Source organism: Panthera pardus, unplaced genomic scaffold (genome assembly GCF_024362965.1).
Source record: "Panthera pardus isolate Hobbes unplaced genomic scaffold, ASM2436296v1 HiC_scaffold_27, whole genome shotgun sequence".
Classification (NCBI taxonomy): domain Eukaryota; kingdom Metazoa; phylum Chordata; class Mammalia; order Carnivora; family Felidae; genus Panthera; species Panthera pardus.
The window spans coordinates 109,906,559-109,929,771 of NW_026526843.1; the positions used below are offsets into that span (position 1 = coordinate 109,906,559).

Consider the following 23,213-nt stretch of genomic DNA (forward strand, 5'->3'; position numbering starts at 1 on the left):
CTGCACCTGAAAAGCCAATAGCACACATAGACAAGAGGACAGGCATATTGATGCCCCCACACTTATGGACAAATCTGCGGAATGAATTGTGGGTTTTCATTACTGTAGCTGGTTAGGTTCTTCAACGTTATTGTTAGTATTCTAGTTCACGGGTCTCCTGACGAGTATCAAGACCATAAGCCTGCTGAATGTCCCTACATTTGAGGGGCGCGATGTTCTCTTCAATATACTTCCTCAGTCGCCTCTGAACAAATATTTCTCAAAGGGCTTCTGAGGGCTTAGCACTCCTCAGAATGGGAAGGCAAATATAGAGAAATTTTTAACTAGACCGTCGTGGCAGGAACCAGGAATAGAACCCACATTCGAGACTGCTAGCTGGAACTGGACCTCAGGGATAAAGTGGTCCAGTCCCGTCCCTTAGTCGACAGGATCGTGAAGCCCCACTAACTTACCTAAGGTCACACAGCCTCCTGCCCCCATCACGCACAGGCAGCACATGGCTTTTCTGCCTCCCACTCCTGCGTTCTTTCTGGTATACCATATGTTGTAGAACAATCTTTTATGGTAAAGGGTGAGTCAACTCACATTTTATCCTTAGTGGTATCAAAATGAGCTCTATTGTTCATTAATTTAAATAAAATTAAGGGCTCCCTGGGCGAATTAGTCAAGTGTCTGACTCTTGATTTCGGCTCAGGTCACGATCTCACAGTCCGTGGGTTTGAGCCCCACATTGGGCTCAGCGGTGAGCATGGAGCCTGCTTTGCTTAAGCCTTCTCTCTCTCCCATGGGGCGCCTGAGTGGCTCAGTCAGTTAAGTGTCTGACTTCGGCGCAGGTCATGATCTTGTGGTTTGTGGGTTCGAACCCTGTGTCGGGCTCTGTGCTGACAGTTCGGAGCCTGGAGCCTGCTTCGGTTTCCGTGTCTCCCTCCCTCTCTGCCCCTCCCCTGCTCATGCTCTGTCTCTGTCTCTCTCAAAAATAAATAAACATTAAAAATAATAATAAAGATTCTCTCCCTCTTTCTCTCTCTCTGTACCCCTCCCCCGCTTGCACGTGCACTCTCTCTCAAGATTAATTAATTAATTAATTAATTAAAAATAAGTAAAAATTAATAATGATAGCTGTTACTTCTTGTGCACATATATATACATGCTTGGGAGTCTTCAGACATCTCATTCAGTTTCCAGTCTTGCAGTATAGGAATTATTATATTCAGGTTCTAAATGAGGAAACTGAGGGTCAGAGAGGATAAAACTTGCTCATGTTCGCACATTCTGGGCAGCCAGACTACTTACTTGTGTTTGAACTCAGCCACCAGCCTCTCGCCTCCATTGCTAGCTGTGTGTCTTTGGGCAAGTTTCTTCACCTTTCTGTGCCTCAGTTTCTTCATCTATAAATTGGGGACTGTAACAGTACCAGCTTCATAGGGTAGTTGTGAAGATGAAATGAGATGACCTATGCACCTGACAGAGTAAACCCTCAATAAGTAATAACTATCATTATTATGAACTACTAAGTAATGGGGCAAAGATTCAAACCCAGGACTGCGAGCCTCCAAAGCCCAAACTGTTTTCACTGCACCAGTTTGCCCCCTTGCTGTTAAGCTGCTGGGGTAAAATGAACCACTGTATTTTACTTCTAGTTCAATAGCCGGCATCAGACTTAATCATGGTCATATCTTAACAAAATCCTGTTTGCGTGGAAATATGGGGTATGGAGCTTTGGAAGCACCCACTGGTTCCAGTCACAGCCTGGGTTCTGGGTGCCTTGCGGGAGAGTGACCCTCACCGGAATGTAAGAGCCCGTGCATATCCAGGAACTGACAGGTGCTTGTGCCCACAGGCCTCTTCTTACCACTCATCAGCTTCCAGAAGAATTAATACTCATTAATTGAAAAACAGCTTTGGCCCATTGTTTTGTTTTGCCCCAAGAGCAAAGGATTCCATATCCACACTTTGAATCTGTTTGCTCAGGAACTGTCTTATTTCTCAAGAAATATCCTTGGTAATTAAAAAAAAATGTAGTAAATGACAAAATATGGAAGCAATAATGTAAGACAGACAGGGTGTGTGTGTTTCAGCCAACGCATGAGCAGTCTGACACAGACAGGCCAGCCAAGTGCCTCGACACACCCAAATGTTGTCCTCACCGGCTGAATATCAGGCTGCCTACTGCAGAGCTTGTATCACTTGTAAAATGTTTGTGTTTACTTTTCCTGTGTATACTGTACGAGTGAAGCCATCGGATCTTTTTAATATTTAAACATGCAAAATGTATGCAGTAGATTGACCTCTTAGCGTAAGTGGACGTACTCCACGGGAAATTTATAACTTGATTGTCTTAGTGGCAGCCATATTTTAAAATAACTTACTAAGAAATTGTATTAGGTAGTACAGTGGTGAGTGATAGCAGTGTTGTTTTATTTTTTTATTATTATTTTTTAATCCTCAATTCACTATGGGAAGAGTTGCCAGGCGTCACTCTTAACAGAATGGAGCCGATCTGCTGCTATGTTTCATAATTGTAGTTTGAGAAATTTTTTTTACTTTTTTTATGTCTTTATTTTATTTTGAGAGAAAAACAGAGCGCTAGCAGGGGAGGGCCAGAGAGAGACAGGGAGACACGGAATCAGAAGGAGGCTCCAGGCTCTGAGCTGTCAGCACAGAGCCCGACGCGGGACTTGAACCCATGGACTGCGAGATCATGACCTGAGCTGAAGCTGGACGCTCAAGTGACTGAGCCTCCCAGTCGCCCCTGTAGTTTGACAAATATTTAACGTAGAAAATGTTTTCTAGAATTCTCTGGCTGAAAAGATTTGAAAGTAATATGTCACATATTTTGCTGTGGTTTCTGAACTTATTTCCTTAATCTTCAATAGGTAGGAGCAGGCTTTGAGGCAGCAGGTGTCAACTTCTTCATCTGTAAAAGGAGACATCTGTGCTCCTTTCACTTCTTGGGTTCTTTCTCAGCAATTCTCTGATGAAGTGTATATTCTCTGAGTGGTTATGGGGCTTGCAGATTCACACTGGTCTGAGAGCATGTTGTCTGCTTGTTTGCATAATTCGTCTCAAAAGTTTTAATTCCTTTAAAATGCAAAAAATAATTGTTTCAAAGTATTAACTAGCAAATTTTGTTGTTATTTTTCCTCTTACAGCTGAATCATCTCTTGTTGGTTTTGTCCCCTACTCCAATGGTACTGCTGCAGGCAAGATTTTGAAAAAATTCAAACCAAGATTTCACCCACTTTGTTAAGTTTGTGATTTAATTAAACCTTTTTACTGTTTCCCCCCCACCCCCTCGGGGCCAAAGAGGTTGAAACTACAAGCCTAAATGGTAAGAATTTTTCTGAAGCAAGTGAAAGTTGATAACACTTAATGTGAATAAAAGTATAATGAGTGCTGTTGAGGGTTTTTATATTCAAATAAACAAACAAACAAAACCCCAAATCAAACAAACCGCCAAAACCATCAACCGTGGAGAACAACTGAAACTTTTTGCCAAAATGAAAATATCCTTATTGTCACGGAGGGCGGACAGCCCCCTCCCACGCTAACTGTTCTGTAAAAGAAGAGAAATATTGATCACATTTTGAGTGCCCTGTTTAACTTGCTCTCCAACACAGCGCCAGCACATTTTATATGGCAGGTTGTTTAAATGTGAAAAGCACATCCAGTGACTTCAGTATGCTACAGCATGGATTTGGAGGCACAGAGCGTTCAGAGATAGCCCTTTTCCAGATGATTGTATCAATTTTAAATAGTCTGACATGAAAAAACAACAACCGGCCTTCTTCATCATCCTAGAGAACTGGGCTGTGTTGGAGGGAGGTGGACAGGAGAGCACATTCTGTGGCCCCCGCTCTGTGGGTAGACAGCCTCCATCTTTGTGCAGTCAAAACCCAACGCTTTACACAGCCCCTTACTTAGTTAAAATAAAATTTGCACCATGTGGTTGGTGGTTAAGGAGCTAAACAATCATAGGTGGAGCTCACGCTGATCGAAACTGGTTTAAATTCAAACTTGGTCTAATGGGAAGGACTAGATATTATCATTTTTATGCTTAATTACTTTTTACAGTGAAAGGACACCTTCAAAATACCTTTGGCAGTAGGTTTTGAATCCATTGTATGTGGGTTTTTAAGTAATGTCATACATTACTTAATGTAATACATGCCTTTTCACCCCTAAAGTTTCATCCAGAATAATATATTATAGAATGATTTTTATTTAAAGAAATACCAATTAGAACAGATTTTCAACGGAATTTTCAGTGAAACAGGTCAAAATGAGGTTTTTCTAAAAATTACTTAAATGTAATGTTCAAGAACTTTAATTTTAAACTAGAATCGCTTAAAGATTGCTTCCTAAGAGTGTACCATTCAGCATCCACAGGGCTATATCTTAAAGTTGGTACTAACTGGAAACATCGTATCCCGTAGGGACTTTTATTATAATGGAGTAAAACAGGGACAAAATATTAAACATAAATGGGATTATTTCAATCTAATAATTATAGGAGTGTTGCTATATTTTAGACACATCACCTCTGTTCAAGAAATGCATTTTAAAAGGATGAATACTTGCTCAGGAATGGTGTCTGGGGGTTGGAGAATGGACAGTGTGGCGGGGTGAGCATTAAGTACATTTGGTCGTGTCGGTTGGCTTTTGCAAAACTCTCTAACTTCTCTAGGATTTGGGGAAAGGTGAAATGTTTAAGGAACCTAGACAATGCACGTGTTTGTTAATCATGTCAATAATTAGGCTTCACTTCTATTTCATTATTTCAGATGCTACTTCGAGCGTATTATCCACTTTAAACAAAACAGGTAATATCAAGTTCTTTCTAAATATCATAGTTTGTCCTCTCTGCCTTCTTGGGTTTCTCGCTTGTGTGGTCAGTCTTCTGGGTTGCTAAAGGTTATCTCCTTGCCCACTTCCTGTGCCTTCATTTGTTGAGTCACTACTCGTTTTACTTTGGCATTGAACAGTAATTCTGGTGTTACCACATTCCTGAGCTTCCAAACTGTTATGGCCATAGCACTCCATTTAAAATAACATTAAAAATTATAATAGTAATGTATCTTAGCTCGTAACAAATGGAGAATGTAGAAAGATGCAAAGAAAAAATAGAAATCATCTCTAATATTACTTTCTTAAGACTATTACTGGTATATTTCCATTCAGAATCATATATACATGTATCATATATACACACACACACACATATGTGTATATATCTCTTTTACAAAATTGTCATAGTTTATATGGAATTTTATGTCTTGCCCTTTTGACTTCATATTGAATTCTAAGTATTTTCCACTGCCCCTTACTATTAATGACTTGATAATATTCCATTGCGTACCATATGTTGAACGTTATTAAAGCTGTGTCTACTCTTTTAATAGAAATTGTTGCAATGAAACATCCTTGTGTCAACATCTTACATTCATTCCTGATTTCTGTAGGATGCATTCCAAGGATTGGATTTAATGGGTTAGCATGATGAGTATTTTTAAGGTCCTCGATCTGCGTGTTGCCCAATTACCTTCTTGAAAGGTTGTACCCAGCAACATGCGTGCCGGCAGTGAATGAGAATGTCTGTGTCACTGTACCTTTGCTCAGAGTTGAGACTATGCCATATATTATTAGACCTTTCAATTCCTTAGGTTCTATTTTGCAGTCTTGATTGTTGGTGAGGTTGAACATCTTTCCCCAAAAGCACTTTTGTTACTAAAACCGGAAGTTCATTTCACAGATGTATTTTGCTTGCTCTGGGAAGGAAAGTATCAGGGCAAACAAAATAAGATATTTAAAAGATTCTTATTGATAATGCAAAATACTGTCAGCCTCTATGATTACCACCAACCATTGCCCATGGGTCAGTCACAGTGAAACGGAAACTCATCAATGTAACACATAACACAAATGAGGTTTCTGCAACTGTTGGGGTAATGTCATCATTCTTAAGTGCTTCTCCAAGACCTGAGCTTTGTGTTTTCTTCAGAATTTGCCACTCACCCTAGGAGACAGACCTTCTTTGCAAATCTGTGCCCCAACACACCTCTTCTAATTGGCCATCCTTACAGCAAGGATTTCTGAACTTGGTTCTCCATTATCTGAAAAATGAACCATGGACTATGTCCCCAAAGTGCATTGGGAACGCATTTCTAAGGTTTGCTTCTTCTGAGTGTGTTAATATTTGCCTGTGGTTTGAACAGTTCTGTCCTGGGTCTGCTGTGAGCCTGCTGGACAACTGTAGTTGGATCGTTTCAACCTCTTTGAGAATAATTTTATCTTATTGCCATAATGGCAATAATATTTTATTAGCTCCTAAAGAAAATAGCAGGACACTCCCTTGATTGTAGAGCATACACTATTTTAGATCTTGTGTTTCCATTCATTTTTTACTCTGAATCACCGGTTCTTTACAACCTGCCACTCGAAGTGACTTGCTTCATTGTACCTATCTGAAGTGTAAGTCCACGTTGATTTGTCTAGCAGCAGCGCATGGAAAGTGCAGTAGAATTACACAAGCAGTGGGGGGTGTAATGGGTGTGAAATAACTGGGTAAACATGGGAATCCAAATCCCAGCCCCACCCTGTTCCAAGGCTATATGATCTGTGTATGCGATTCCCATGTATTCTGCTGCTGGGATGACCGGTAGCGTTGTAAAGGTGTCGACAGTGTGATTTTCTTAGCACTTCACTAAAATGATACTCGTGGCAAATTGTTTTTTTAAAAACAAGCAACAATTCTGCTCTAATATTTAAATTGCTTCTTTGCAGAAAAAACTAAAATCACTATAGTAAAAACCTTCAATGCATCAGGTATGACTTACTATCAATATCAAGACTTTCTTTTTTGTAACTAAAGTAAAATTAAACACACGGCTGGTATTTATGTTTTCTTTCTCTTTTTTTCCTGTCTTTTAAAAATGCAATCTGTTCTTAATGAATAGATGTTTACCTGTTTATGCTCTGGGTACCTGAAGTCGTGCTAAGCGTTTGGGGCTGTGTAATCATGATGCAGATGCAATGCTCACCCTTAGGAATCTGCTTGCTTGGGGAGAGACAAGGCAAACAAACAGATAACTAACCTGCACATGTATGCAGATAAAGGCAAAAGACTACACAAGTGTCTCTGACATGGTTAAGAAGCGTGGGAGATAAAAGGGCTGGTGTTAGTGGTCATCAACAGGATAGAATTTATGAGGGAAAGATTCTTAGAGGACTGAACCTCATTCTCTTTTGAAATCAAAAAAGGGATATACTCTTAAGTACCGATTGCAAGGGTAGGGATACATGATCTGCTTAACAAAGTCTTCTGGTTGATTTAAAACAGGGGGTTGGCAAACTACGGCCTACGGGGCAAATATGGCCCACCATCTAGTTTTGTAAATAAAGTTTTATTGGAACACTGCCATGCCCATTTGTTGACATGTTATCTGCGGTGAATTTCCAATACAGTGAACAGGAGAGTTGAGTAGTTGTGACAGAGACTATATGGCCCACAAAGCCTAAAATACTTACTATTTGACCCTTTACAAAGTTGTCTCGTTCATGACTTAAAGGATGAACAGTGGCTGTGTACTTTGGGGGGAAATTACAGATAACAGCCCTAGCAATGGGAAAGAAAATTCTCAAGATTAACGAGCAGCCCAAGACACACGCCCCTGGAAACAAAGCTGCCACTAAAATTTAGAGAAAGATGAGAGATGATAGAATGTAACATTTAGTGGGGACTAGACCCATAGTTCTGGAGAACATTGAAAGCATTACTAGCCACCATCTCAAGCAGGTATAGTTAAGTCGAAATCTTCATCTTTTGGTGTCGGTAACATAGCTGTGAAACAGTATAGAATTCTACACGTCAGATAACTTTTGGCACCTAAATTCAGTTTGCCCCCAGAATCACAACTCTTAGTTGAAGGGTGATGCCTATGCACCAACTAAATCACCCTGGCAGAAACCATTTCCCATGCACTAAACACAAGTTATAATTTTAGTCTGTGTCCAAAGTTGTTCTCTTCAGAAACAATTAAGCACCCAAAAAGCACAATGGAGATAAAATAGCAATCAGACATGGCGTACGTAATTCTGACCAAAGCAGACCTAACAAGGACAGCAAAATACTCCATAACAACCTTTCCCTCTTGGCACTTTGCTGAATACATTATGAGCATTTGCCCCTCACATTCGCTGTGGTTTTCTTATACTTCGCCAAAAGGATGAAATTAATGAAGGCAAGATTTTTAGGGGAGTAAACCTGGAGCTCTTTTCAAATCAAAGAAGACGTACGTCTCCTTTCACCAAAGAAGAAAGTGCTTTTTAGGTGAATATGTATGGAATTTTTTGTTCTCACATGGCTCATTTCATCTCCCATTCATCTCTGCCTCTTTCGTATGCCTGTATAGTTTGTTGTCCTGGCTGTGTCTCCATTTTGCCTTCACTATGACTTTTTTTCTTTTTAATGTTTATTCATTTTTGAGACAGAGACAGAGCATGAGCGGGGGAGGGGCAGAGAGCGAGGGAGGCACAGAATCCGAAGCGGGCTCCAGGCTCTGAGCTGTCAGCACAGAGCCCCACGCGGGGCTCGAACCCACGAACCGTGAGATGATGACCTGAGCCGAAGTCGGACACTTGACCGACTGAGCCATCCAGGCGCCCCCATAACTGTTTATTTTCTGGCCAGTATCGCTTCCTAGATTGTATGCTCATTGAGGGCAGGGTCTGTATCTGCAACATTCCAAAGCCTGTCGAATACGGTAGTTGTTCAGAAAATAGTTTTTGAGTTTTGTCGTTTTTGCCTAGGTGCAATAACATCATGACATTGGTGTTATTTCTTACATACGTTTGCACAAGGAAATATTAGAGTGTTCATGGACTCCCCTGCCCAGGAAAGGAAGGAGGATCTCTGAGTAAGGGCTGTTCCATTTAAAGTCTCTATACTGGATTTACATTCACACTGTTCTTTTTATATTGGACAGGGGAGGGATTAATTTGGAATGGGACAAAAATATTTTTAGGGAGGAGTAGGGGATCAGACAGTGAGTGACATACTGAACAATAGTAAAGAAGGAAGTTCTGGAGCTGGCCAACTAAGAAACGAAAGCTCATTTCCTTAGCCTTTGTGGAATTCATCCAGCCACTTGTAGCCAACTTAGCATATTTTTGGTCCACGTTTGATATGTACATTTGTGAATTCTCTTGATGACATGTTTAACCGGTTGGGTTGTGTTTTCTTTGCAGGAGTCAAACCCCAGGGAAATGTCTGCAATTTGTCATCTATTTGCAGTGACTCAGGTTAGTGCTTATGTACATTACACGCTACCAGGTGAATGCGCCCCGTGGGGAGCAAAGGTTTGTTTTTCTCCTGTTGAGTATGTGATGTGTATCTCTCTGATCTGTCTCTTTTCGTACCGCCTGGCTACTAAGAAGTCCCAAATGAAGACAAAAGCAAATTTGACATCTGCCTGAAATTATCTTCCCATTGCTTAGTGAGATGATAGATTAACTTCCTTAATATGAGAACACGATGTGCTCGCTTCGGCAGCACATATACTTAATATGAGAACACGAAGGTCCGTCCACACCAACTATTTTTCATCATAGCTTTAAATCCATAACTAATGCCCTTAAGGTTGACTTATGAATATGTTAAGTAGTGAACTTAATTATTGAAAGCAACTTCTGGTATATAAATCCCTCAAGCTTTTCCACAGAACCTTAAATATGAAAGCTTGGAAACAGGGTGTCATCTTTTGCCGAAAATAAAATAAACTGCTCTCCTAAGCATGTTGAAAACCTCACGTCCACCTAGTTTAACTGGATGCTAATTCCAGTAGTGTCCATAGTGTATTTTGCCATCTTTAGCCCACGCTGTCCACTATTTCTTAAAATTAAGATGGAAATCTCTTGAGAACATGCTATTTTTGAAAGGGGAATATTTTCCCTTCTGCCATGGGCCAGAAGGAATGAAACAACCATTTTTCTCACGTCGGTTTGGCTCTCTGGGTTCCCTTCCTTGTTAAAACCAATGAAAGCAGATGTAAAAAACATAAACACGTGGTGTGGCAGGTCAGAACTGGATCGTGAGAAGAGAGAAGAGGAAGGTAACAGAGTATGTTGTAATATTTAAGTCTTAAAAAACCGTTCTTACAGGAATATTTTCCTTTCAGTCTGTTCTTTTTGTTCTGTTTAATAACGTGTTTGAAAAACATAGGAAACAATTTCAGGAAAAATGAGTTAAGGTTGGAATGGTGCTGGAAAACAAGAAAACTTTGTATTCAAAGAATGGTCCACAGACATTTTCTATTTGTGTGAATGTGAGATTTCCTCGTATGAGCTTTCTGCTGATAGTGTGTACCAGGTAGAATACAGTAGGAAAATATTATCTGGCTTTGATTAAGGGGAAAAAACTTGTTAGGTTCATTTCACTTTCATATATTGTGTATCTCTCTCTCTCTCTCTCTCTCTCTCTCTCTCTCTCCCCCTCTCTCCCTCCTTCCCTGCATCTTCGCTTACCCTCCTCTACTGAATTCTCCATAATTTCATTATTTTTATGCTTCATCTGTGTTTTGGACTGGTGACTAATGTCTAGTTTAGTGTTGTGTCTACATAATGTTTGATAACTTTGAAAATTGAACATTTAGTCAAAAAAAACTGGTCATCTTGAATAACAGATGCCAGGAAGCTGGTTGGAGTAATGTTTTCCCCAATTAAGCAACTGAATTGACCATTTGTTTTAGTGTCTGGTGAAAACAGCCTCATCAGGGAACCAACTTTTTTGGCACCAGAAATTCCATGATATCCTGCCAGAAACTAGAAACCTTCACTTCTTGCAGGTTCCAGTCTGAGTTCCTTAATGGAAATGGAGGCTGTTGAAAAAACTGGGAGCCGACCAGGCAGAGTTAGGCTGAGGGTCAAAAGGTGGTGGCTTCCTGGTTTTTCTGCTACCGCTGTGCTCCCAGCACATTTGTGAAACTCAGCACGCATTCCACCAGACCGGAGGATGGACTTGGAGAACGGACGGGTGAGGGAGAGAAATTGTGGCTGTCCGCAGGTGCGCACACACATGCACACGCTAAATAAATTTTAAGAGCTAAGAATTGTTTCAAAAATGGATGAGTAATTCTGTGTATATGTCAAGTATCTTTACTTTTAATAATTAGGCACTGCATCAAGTGAGATTTCGATATCAGTATGCAGAAGTTGAGGTTCTCAGTAGAAAAGTGGCCAGAATGGATGAATCTGGTTAATCGCTGGACTGGTGGCTTTGTCATTCTTTTTTTTGAAATTTTTTTTAACATTTTAATTTTATTTTTGAGAGGTACAGAAGGACAGAGCATGAGCAGAGGAGGGGCAGAGAGAGAGGGAGACACAGAATGTGAAGCAGGCTCCAGGCTCCGAGCTGTCAGCACAGAGCCCGATGTGAGGCTCGATCCCACAAACTATGAGATCATGACCTGAGCTGAAGTCGGATGCTTAACCGACTGAGCCACCCAGGTGCCCCCTTTGTCAGCTGTTTTAAGTGAAAGTGGACCAACTTGGTTATGAGAATCAGTTGTACTTTGGATTGTTACAAAAGATGAGCTGAGGAAGCATTCAACCTTCTAGTTCCAGAGTCGACAAACTACTGCTCATAGTCTAAATAAAGCCTGCCACCTGTTTTAGTAAATAAAGTTTTATTGGAACGTAGCAATGTCATTCACATACATACTGTCTGGCTGCTTTCATGCATAGTTGAGTAGTTCTGACAGAACATATGGCCCACAAAACCTCAGATATCTGATCTTTCACGAAAAAGGTAGCTGACACCTGCTCTAGTTTTTATGGCCTCTTTGCCCTTCTTCTTAAGAGGCCAGTTTTCTGTCTCTGTAGATTATGAAGTGCACACAATATGCTTCTGTTAAGGAGTCTCTATTTTCTTTTTTTTTTCCGGTAGAATCTGAGCTCCTCCGAGTATACCCTGTAGGAAAACAGGTCGACTTAAAATGGGTTCTGTATTTCCCAAAGTGAGCATTTTAAGAGTAGAGTTTTCTGGTGTTTCTAGAATGAAAGCCACAATGAGTTATTCCACTAAAGAAAGGATTCTCCCTGCACACTTTTCAGATTTCAAGAGCAAAATCTCAACTTTGTTCCCAGGAGAGAGATTGCATTTGGTACTATATTTTAAAGAGAAAAAAAAAAAAACCCAAAATGGCAAGGAATAAATAGACTTTCACAAGATTGCTTAATTGCTGAAAAACACTTTTCCCCTCCCTCCTTCATTGGGCAATGAAAACAGCCCGAAAAGATTTTTAATGTTAGAGCCACAGTTCCCCCAGTTAGTATCTTTATGGGAAACAAAGCTCTGATGAGAAGCATGTAGGATTAGAATTTCTTGACAAGGAGACAAGTTTTTTCTCTTTCTGCATTCCCACATAAAATTTATAGTTCACATTTTCTGAAAATTGAGTCATTGACTAACTTTCTGCTAGAAAAGACAGTAACTGTGAGTACCTACAAAGAATTTGATGAAACCGTTTATAAAGTAATTTGATAATCCTTTTCCTGTGTTGTAGTAATCCTTAAGCCCTAAGGATGGAAGTCTCAAATTTTGTTTTGAAAATTTATTTTTAGCATTTTTTAGAGGTGAGATAATGTTTCAATATGAAGAAAGCAGTGTTACTCAGGTACGTTTTAAAGATTTTTTTTATTGCTAACTTAAAAAGCAAGTGCTTGTGCATTTAAAGATTTGTTTAAGGTACAGTTTATTTATGGTATTTGGCATATTTATTTTTATGACCAAAATTAAATAAAATACGTGTTGTTGAATCACTAGCTTTGTCAAGAGGGTTTGACTTCATAATAATCATAGTATTTTTTTTAATAATCGTATTTTGGTTTTCACTAGACTTGCTGAATGTTGATATGATGGAATTCTATTGCCTTTTAAATTTTAAAATTATATTAGAAACTTCTAGCAATAAGAAATGGATTGGGTCTAAGAATAGTCTTCTGATTCTGATCCCGTTCCACCCCATGGGGGATTTGGATGCATATACTTCCCATAACCTAGATCGGTTCAGAGGAGCCCAGCTAAATGTAGATTGTTCATTCAGTGAATATTTCCTGAGCACCTACTCTGTGCCAGGCAATGAGCCACGTGCTACAAATGGGGTGATGGCTGCTACTAAGTTTCCCTTTTCACATTGGGATCTTTCACTTAACTCCGGGACCTTTCCTGTGGAGAGCTTTACTAGTGTTCTTTTGGGGGAACCCTAGGAGTAACGAAATTAATTAGCACATTAGACTTGCTGATTCAGAATATTTTTAAAGGAGATACAGAAACAAAAACTAGCTGAGCCAATATGGATTTGATCGTTCGCTAGGTAATACTCCAAGCAGTTAGCATTCAGTCTTTGGGGTGTAGTTCTTTGGGTGGCCAACGAAACCGGAGAACGACTTCTTGTTAGAGAGTGTAAAAAAACACAACGGTATTTGTTATATTCTTAATGATTTTGTGCTTCTACAGAATCAAAATCTGGCTAATGGCACCTTATCTGGAGTCCTGTCTCTAAGTGAACTCAAGTGAGTAATCTGCTGCTTGATTGAAAAGTTAAGACATCAACGATGGAAAGATACTTGTTGAGCTACCTTTTCTTTTGGAAACCGAGAATAGGAAATAGACCCGAAGGTTATAAAGAATTGGTTCTTGAGTTCTTAGCAAATTAGCATTGGTAGTCACTGGCCATCGCCTAATATCCTTATGGGGCTGTTCTCTTTGATGATCTGAAAGTATGTACGAGCTCCATTTGAATTGGTGTTTGAGTTTTAATATGATTTGGTGGCCAGAAAGGTAGAAAGAGTTCAAGGTAAGATGGCAGGTATACCGTTTGTTCATGCTTTTGGGAAACATCAGTCATCCAAAAGTCAGAGAGAGCTCTTTGTTAGGTAGATAGCAGCTTATAAGGACAAGCACAGACAATGAGAAATACATTACACATGGATGCTCCCCGTTAGACAAAAGGTCAAAATGTCAGGCCCAGAGACAGTCTTACCTGACTGTCACTGGGAGGGGAAACGTCATGTGTTCACCCTCGTGCAGGGAAACAGCATTAGAGACAAAATTCGTCTTCTCTCAACCTTGCTGCTACCTCTCAAATGAGGTTTTCATAAACTTTTGAAACAAACCCAGAGCTCTGGGGACTATCTGGGACGGCCCTGAAGGAAAAAACCTCTCCGAGGTCAAAACAAAAGGAGACAAAGGTCCTCTTAAGGGTCTTCCTTTCAGTTAGCATTTTGACCTGGCTGCTTCTGATGATTCAGCGATGCCTAGGTGGACAGGAGGCCCAGAGCCTACCTGGTGGATATCAAACGTCTCTAGGGCTCCACTGAGTTTATAGTGGCAAACAGTTAAAGTGGGATGGGCAGAGGTGATATTCCTGTCCTTTATGCCTATTTTTTTTTTTACCTCCTGAGAAAAATCTAACTTTCCTAGCTATTCAAAGCATAGTATATATGTGAAATGAAAAGCAGAAGATATCAATACCCTTGAAGTATCTTAAACTTGAGATGAGAAACAATAGTGATAAGACACATTTTTTTAAACTCACAAATTCATAAATAGAACACAGCTTTGCATACCTGTAATACAGCTTAGTTACTAGACTTGAAATATCGAGTTCATTTAAAGCCATGAAGCATTTGTTGAGCACCTACTATGTGTTTTGGCCTTGGGGATAAACCCAACTCTGATGATGGAAAACTGGTTCTAGAACAGTGGTTCTCTACCTTGGCTGCATATTAAAATCACCTGGGGAGCTTTCAAAAAATTCTGATGCCCAGGCACACCCTATAACAATTAAATCTGTATTTGGGGGCTGAGATGCAGACACTGGTATTTTTGGATGCTCCCTTGGTGGTTCCAGCATGAGGCCAATTTTTAGAACCAGAAATCTGGAGTCTGGTAGGATAGACCTAGGATGCAAACAAGTAACGGTACGGTACAATCACTACAATGAACGTGACCTGTCCAGGGTACCAAAGGATGTTCTAAGTATCTAAGTTGTCCCAACTTCCCGTGAAGCTCTCCCACATTGAAGAAATAAAAGTGTTGTTGAGTGGGATGGCAGGAGAGGAAAGAGGGAGATTCTGGAGAGGAGGGGAAGGGGGTGCTGGAGAGTGCTAGAGGGCAGGTGGGGGCAGGTGGAGAGGGAACAAGGAAGAAATGAGGGAAGAAATGAGAGGTGCAAATGAGAGGTGCGGTTGCAGGGGCCAATGGTGAGTGGTGGACCCCTTTCAGAAATTTGCCCTCGGGCCAGTTCTTTCTCTGGCCCTCTGCCAGAAGAAGCTGCCTGGGGGTTGCAGCAGCCTAATGAGTAACAAGATTGTTCAACCATAATTTATATCTTGCTGTTGGCTAGAACTTCTACGGCTTCTGTCTGGTCAGTTTCCCTTGTCATAGAAATAATTTATTTTTCTCACATAGGAATCTCATTATATCCAGTGTTACCTCTTCAAAGTGAACACTGCAGGCAATAAATACCATAGGCTTAATTGAATTGCTAAAAATCTAACTTGTTTTGAATTCCACATCACCAGTGATCTCCTTCATGTCATTTTCTCTCCTTTTATTCACAGGCGATCAGAGCTAAACAAAACCCTGCAAACCTTAAGTGAGGTAATCACCGTACATCCTATACCTTGTTTGTAATTACTGTTCTATTTGGGGGAAAGCATGGATCTCTGCGTTCCTGAGGAAAAATGTATTCAAACTTTCCCAAATCTGTCATGTGAAAAACACTGACTAGTTCTGTTACTCCGGAAATCAGAACTGGGCACAATGGATAGTTGTTACAAGGGGGTAGATTTTCCTTCATGTAAAACCAAAAGTTTCTTAAAACGAGGGCTCCAGAATGAGCTCCCTTGTGTGGTAGTGAGTTCCCTGGACAGAAGTATGCAAGTAGAGCCTTTATGCCCTGAATAGCTTTGATGATGCGTCAGGAATCTGCTAGGAATGTGAACTGGATGATCCTTGGGGGTTATTGTGGTTCTAAGATTCTGTGATACTGTAATTAGTCCTGGGTTGTTTTGTCTGACATTCTCAACTGTCAGAGTAATATATGTGTGTGTGTGTGTGTGTGTGTGTGTGTGTGTGTATATACATATATATATATATATATATATATATATATATGTTGTTTGTTTGTTTCAGACTTATTTTATAGTGTGTGCTACAGCAGAGGCCCAAAGGTGAGTCATTTTTAATATTTTTATACATATTGTTTCTCTACTCATGAGAAATAAAGTATTGAGGAGTCTTAGGTTGCAAATTTACATGTGTTCCTCTAAAATAAATACATATTAATGACATTTTGGATATATGTTTTTATTCTTTGAAACACTCACGATTCTGTCACATCCATCTTCTCATTTCATTATGAATCACAGAGGGATGAGTGGTATTGGGCCATTGCCTCCGGTTCTGTGACGCTGAGCATCATCAGTGTCCTTAGCCCCAAGGGCCACCACTATAACCAAGAAATGGCTCCCAGTGGTCCAGTCTAGTGATAGGCCCGACAGAGAAGAAGGAACATAATATGGCGCTTGGGAGAAAAAGGAGAGAGGGAAGGAAAAGATGGGAAAGGAAGAGAAAAGAAATTAAAAGGTGTGTGCAGGGATGAATATGAGATTGCTTGACAATTATTTGATGTTGCACAGATGATCATTTTAAATTGTGTCCATTGGCTGTGTTGGCTGCATAAGCGAATGGCTTATGTAGGTCAATAATCTCGCCACCTGAATCCCGAGCATCTGTGAGAGTAAAAGTCCTAGAAAATGACAGTTTCTGCTCATCACGGTATTCACTGGTACAAATAATGGCAATTCTTCCATGAAATTCTGGATTGAATCCCTATCCGCTATATATACTTAGTTCATGTCACTCACCACTTTTTTATTATTTGCAACATTAACATTTTTCCACGTAAACCAAGACTGAAGTAAAAAAAAAAAAAAAGCGATAATGTCTTAAATTGCTAGTTATCTGATCATCTAGATTGAATTGCCAGAGAGATTTTTGGATTTAAGAGACCTTGATGTTCGTCTGGGCTGGTATGTGAAAGGGCTCCCATGATAGAAATTCAAATGTCTACAGATACTAGGCAAGTAGCCAGCTGGGGTTAAGGCTAGATGTTAAGATGCTTGTCTTTGCCAGTCCATGGTTACGACGGGCAGAATGAATCAGCAGCTGTGTGCGGTCAGAGGGTCTCTGGTTTGCAGCCTCTGTGAATGGAAACCTGTATAAATGGCTCATGGTAGAAGGCCATGGGTCAGCTTATTGGGCTGACGTTGCAAGTTAGCAGCATCAGTGCCTCCTTTTCTCACTCCCAAGTTTGAAAAAAACATTTACAAATACGTAGGTCGGTTTCCAGTTTAGTAACATTCTGGTTATATAAATATATTTCTCTTTACAGCACATTAAATTGTACATTCACAATAAAAATGAATAAAACAATGAACATATGTGCTGTAATGGTTGCTTTGAAAAGAGTAAAGATTCGGCCGATGGGTAAGTTCTCTCTCTCTGTCTTTATTGCCGTGTTTGTTTTCATATGACTCTGATGTGTTCTGTGTAAAACTGAAAATGTAATTGATAAATTTAAACATGAGTCTTGGGCAGTATTTAGAGAGCTCTAAAAGGTGGTTTTTCTTGCTTTCTCAATAGAGTTTCAGTATACCTTATTTGAAAACATGGTAGAACAAACCCTACTGAGAGAAGGGGACTGACTTCTCTTTGGAGTGTTTGGTCGATTGCTGCCGGGATGGATTTACTTCTGAATTCTTAGAAGTTGCTGAAGAGCAACTGATAATTGCAGATGTATAACCACCCCCGAATTATTCACTCAATAAATATTTCGAGCACCGAGTATGAATGTATAATTGTCGATATAATGGTATCTCGTTTATTTTATCATGTTTTAGACAAATGCTCTTTAAAATGTAGTTGGTGTAGGAATCCTAATCCTTGATGGATCTGAGCTTCTGTCTTGTCTTATCCTTGACCGTGTATTTTCTTCTTTCTTTTCTGTTGCCTCCTCCAGAACAGTGCTGCTGTTCTGTCAGGATACCCTGCCCTTCCTCCCCGGAAGAGTTAGAAAAGCTGCAATGGTATGTAGCAAATATGCTGACCCTTTTCCTAAAAGTGATAATAATCATAATAATAACAACAACAACAATATTTAATCACCATGCTGGCCAAGGAATTTTGGAATATCGATAGTGAAGAAGGGCTTTCAGTTTTAGGCAAAATGCATTATTCTCTTGTATCAAGTTTCCGTTTGGACCATTACCTTGAAACAATGGTTTGCAATCTTGGTTGCAAGTTAAAATCACCTAGGGAGTATTACAAATATTCTGACATACCCCCCCCCACGCAAATCTCACCAACTGAATGTCCTCATATTTTTAAATTTCTCTGGTGTGGTAGTTGAGAAAGGGTATCTCATTGTTATTTTTAATTGGCGCTTCTCTTATGAGGACCATTTGAACGTTTTTCATGTATTTGGGGGTCATTTTTGTATCTTTCTTGTTAATTGTGTGTTTATGTCTTTTCCCACTTTTTCTAGTGGATATTTGATCACCTTTTAAGAGTCCTTTGTATACTAAGGACATTAATACCCTTTGTGGTACATGTTGCAAATATTTACTTCTAGTTTGTCAGTTATCTTTCGACTTTATGTTTTTGTCACGTCAGTTAAATTTTTTAAAAATGTAGCTAAATTTACTAGGCTTTTCTTTTATTGCCTGTGGATTTGGAGTCTTAGTTAGAAAGCCTTTCTCTATGCCCAGGTTATGGGCGAATTCACCCTTGAAGTTTTCTACTATTTATATGGTTTCATTTTTTTTTTTTTTTACATTAAATCCACTTGGAGTTTACTCTTGTGTGTGGTGTGAAGTATGGGTCTAATTTAATCTTTTCCAAACTGTGTAGCCAGTGATCCTGTGCCATTTATTAAAAAGTCTTTTTCTCAGTGACTTGAGATGCCATCTGTGTAACATGCTAAATGTTCATAGCTATTTGGTCCCAATTCCAGACATTAGATGTTAACATTGGGGGAAGCCGGGTTAGGGGGATACACAACTGTGTTATTTTTGCAATTTTTCCGTACGCCTAAAATTAATTCCATTAAAATTTTTTTTGAAAATCTTTTATTTCCAGTCTCCTACCCTCAGCGATTCGGATTTAATTGGTCTGGGACACAGCCTAGGCATTAAGGTTTTTAAAAGCCCTCTTGGTCATTCTAATGTGCAACCAATGTTGAGAACCACTGCCCTAAATTCACCACATCAGTGGAGGGAAACTGAGAGTCAGACGCTCCAAAGTAGCAGATGACCCCAAAGTTATGGACGACGTGATCACAGGTGTATAAAAATATACGTAGGAAAAGCTAGGGAGTGAATGAATGAAAATACTCACAGGGGTTCCCAGTGATTGGCCTGCCTACTGTCAGTACAGGCAGTATTTTGTTTACTTTTCCTTTTTTTCTTTGCAGCATTTTCCATACTTTATTACAATCAGGTAAAATTTGTATTTGAACAAAAGGACATACGTTTTTCAATGTAAAACTTCTTAAATGGGGACAGAAGGCTAACTGTAGCTTTCTGCCCTGTGTGAGCCATATTCCTGGGATATATTAAACATTGGACCTCAAGGAATAGCTGAAGGACTTCAGAATTCATAGCATTTTCTGTAGTAAAAAGTAAACAGTATTTAAGTTTTAGGCTTAACATGCCCCATGAAGCTGGAGGGTTGAGGCCCATTTGGGAGATGGAATTTCTAGAAGTATTAGATCAGATGAAGATACCATAGCTCTTTTGAGGCAGCCCCACAGACCCCTGATGGCTGCCTATTCAAAGAGCTGTTAGGAAAAAGAAGCAGGACACAGAAAAGCGGGCAGAGGATGAACTCAGTATCTGGCTAGGGCTCTGTCATCAACTAGCTGTGTGTCCAGCTGTTGCTTCTTTATAAACAGAAATAAGTCTCGGGTTCCTCCTTTGTAAAATGAGGAAGTAAGTCCTATCAGCCCTTCCCAAAGGTTACTGTGCATACGGTCCCAGAGGGCCTTGTTAAGATTTCGATCCACCAGGTCTGGGAAAGGCCTGAGATTCTGTATTTCTGGTGCTGTTCCCAGGTGAAGCCAGTGCTGCCGGTTCATGATGTCATTGGTCTGGGGTGTAGCCCAGGCTTCTGTATTTCTCAGAATTTCTGCGTGGGGTGACTCTAACGTGTAGCCAAACGTGAGAACCACTAGGCTAGAATTAGGTGATGGCTCAGGGTCTTTCCGATACATTGGTTCTTCAGGTTGGCTGCGTATTGCAAACACCTTGGGCCCTTTAAATCCTACTGATGTGTCAAAGTGGTCTTCTTGGGTGCCAGAAGTACTCTGTTTTGATCTGGGCGGTGATGATACAGGTGTATACGTATATCAAAATTCTTCAAGTTCTAAATGTAAGATTAGTACACTCTACTGTACGTAGGCTACACCTCAGTGAAGAAGCATATTAAAACAAATATGGATACCAGTACCCACCCCAGAGATTCCAGTTCAGTTGGTCTGGGGCAGGAGCCCCAGCACTGGTGCTGAAGTGCTCTGACATTTCTAATATATAGTTGGCTTTGCCCATCACCGTCCTGCCACTCCCCGTGTGCCTCTCCCAACGGACGGAGGGCTCCGAATAGCAGGAGTGTGGGCAGAATTAGATAGAGGGTACCCTCTTCGTGGTGGAGCCCCGTGAATGGGAACCCTCGCGCTTGGGGGTTTGGCTGCCGCAGACCCCCAGATGTAAGAAGGAAATTTAATTTATACTTCGTAAAGCACCTTTGCCATGACTTGGCCCCGTGAGTTGCTGGAGTATACAATTCAGAGAACAGAGTCTCAGAGAAGTCGGGTGGATTGCCTACAAGAGTAATGAGAGCTGGAGCCTCAGCCAGGGCTTCTCGACGCGTCACCTTTCTGACTGTCTGGCACCCCTTTTGTTCACACTGCCATCCTGAACTTCAGGCTGTGTAGAGAGGCCTCTGCCGGATGTCTGGCCAGACTGGACCGAGCCAACATTTCTCTTAATGGGTGTCACTTGCCTCGGGTTCCTCAACCTAATATTCCTTCTTCCTCTCGCCCAAGAGAGGCTCTAAGAACATCTTCTAGTTGGTGCTCTTAAGTCATCAGCTAAAACTGGATCCATCAGAGGCTTCCCTAGGTAATAGTTTGTTGCCCCCTCTGGTTGTTCTTCCTCCCACCCCAAGACTGGTGGATGTTGATAGCAGACGAGTTCTTCTCAAGCTTCCATGCCATGAAAATATATGGGCCTGGGATCCTCACCCCTGCGCCAAGACCAACTAGAACACACACTGAGGAATAGGCCACAGAAATCTCTCTGTTTTTAAAAAGTCTTCAGGGTTATTCTCACGCACAGCCTAGGTTGAAAACCGCTGGGCTAAAGCAACATTGAGGGCGTAGCTGATTTACAGGCTGGGGACCCCTGTGGCCTCAGCTTCATTCATTTTCTTCCTTCAGCAAACGTTTCCTGCTCACTACCTGTGTGCCACTTAGCATCATGCCAGGCTATAGCAGTAGAAAATCGATTCAGACAGATTCCTATGTTCATCGGTTTCACAGAAGTTTATGTGTCATTAACCTCACTTCAAGATTTTCTTGAAACAAAATTTAGTAAATCGAAGAAAAAAAATGGCAGTGTGGTTTACCTATCCCAGCCAATACCACGCTGCGTATGAGTGAGGTAAATTTGAGGTTTCCGGGAAAGGAAAGGCTCACTTGTGACTCACTAAGACTCGTATGAGAATTTGCTGAAATAAGTTCCATGATCCAAATCAATAATAATGATTTCCACATTTTTCTAATAATGGATCAACACCCGGAAGATTGTAATTGTAATTGACCGAATTATGTACTTCACAAAAACTACAGGGAAAACTTGAAGAACATTTTCTTGCTTTGATAAATTTAGAGCTGCTTTTCAATTTATGCCATGCCCTTTTGTACCGCATGTTAATACTGAGTTGACACAAGAGTGTGAATTTGTTATGGACGTAGTTTTGAAACGGACGTGCTTTAGCTTCAAAGTCAAATCAATTGTTCTACAAATGATGAGCCAGTTTTGTCAATGTGGATTTGAATACTAAAGGAAAATGATATTTTGGCATTTAAGTTTTTAGAAAACCTTTCAGTACGTTAGGAACAGTTTGGGCATGTGATTCTACTTTTTTGAGAACACGTTTTTGTAAAATCTAAAAAAACCATAAGAGACAGATTCCTAATATATGAAAACCACAGTTGGGTAAAGGCATTTAACCGCTCCCCTCCCCCAGGAGCACAGAGAAGTGTTACAAGATCCCCTCAACTGAATGACAGGGGATAAGGCACAAGAGCCCGAGAGGAGGGGTGATTGAGTGAACCAGAACTGGGAATTCATAAAAGAGCATCCCTCCTGGCTCACTCCTCTCCCAGGGAGGAAGTGGTAGAAGGGGGCAGGGGCAGGGGGCCGGTGGCAAGGGCACAGAAGGTGTGCAGGGGCGGAGGCTGGGAGTGGCAGGTCCCCGATGGAGCCAGGTCGCCTTGGTGGTGTCGGATGATTGCCAGAGGAGACGAGCCTCCCTCTAACTCATTCGGGTCTCACGTGCATGTCTCTGATTCTTTCCTTTAGTGACCCGCAGGATCCTGTTGTATGTCTTGCTGGTCATCCAGATGGCCCACCGATTTCTTCTTCTAGCGGTTCCACCCCAGCTGCTCCTCAGGCCACCATTCCGGCCCAGGTCTCCGGTGCCTTCTCTTCTGCTGAACCTCTCAGCCATCCACCTGTAACCCAGAACCCTGCCTCTCCAACACGAGCGATTCACCTTCCTTCTCCCCAGCCGACAGCTCTCGTTGCTTCCAGCCCTACCACTGACACGCCCCCCAAGTCTGGAACTGTCTCTTCCCCTCTGCCCCAGACTGATCTTTCCCACACCCTGCCATCCGTGAAATCCTCACTTTCCTCCCCCACCACGTCTGTCCCTGTGAATGTCATCACGACCAACACACCTCCTGACGAGACAGGTAAATATGAGGATCCAAGCTGCTGCTACGTGTGTTACAATCTGGCAGATGCCAGCCTGCCAAATCAAGGTATCTGTAATAAGACCACGTTGGACCTTTCTTTTTACGATATCTGCT

General features: G+C 41.0%; 1 protein-coding gene across 4 annotated transcripts in view; it reads left to right on the top strand.

Moving 5' to 3' along the window:
* ADGRG2 (adhesion G protein-coupled receptor G2) overlaps positions 1-23,213 on the top strand; it is a 122,255-nt gene that overhangs the window by 78,110 nt on the left and 20,932 nt on the right. Inside the window, exons 5-16 of one of the 4 annotated variants that reach the window (XM_019431651.2) lie at positions 3,153-3,191; positions 3,308-3,331; positions 4,785-4,823; positions 6,784-6,825; positions 9,247-9,300; positions 12,619-12,671; positions 13,514-13,569; positions 15,622-15,661; positions 16,196-16,233; positions 17,457-17,551; positions 18,084-18,150; positions 22,705-23,096. In XM_019431651.2, the coding sequence (XP_019287196.2) occupies positions 3,153-3,191; positions 3,308-3,331; positions 4,785-4,823; positions 6,784-6,825; positions 9,247-9,300; positions 12,619-12,671; positions 13,514-13,569; positions 15,622-15,661; positions 16,196-16,233; positions 17,457-17,551; positions 18,084-18,150; positions 22,705-23,096 (939 nt within the window). Of the gene's footprint in view, positions 1-3,152; positions 3,192-3,301; positions 3,332-4,784; positions 4,824-6,783; positions 6,826-9,246; positions 9,301-12,618; positions 12,672-13,513; positions 13,570-15,621; positions 15,662-16,195; positions 16,234-17,456; positions 17,552-18,083; positions 18,151-22,704; positions 23,097-23,213 lie in introns of those variants that run through there. The other 3 variants (XM_019431652.2, XM_053891782.1, XM_053891783.1) reach the window with 3 other exon arrangements.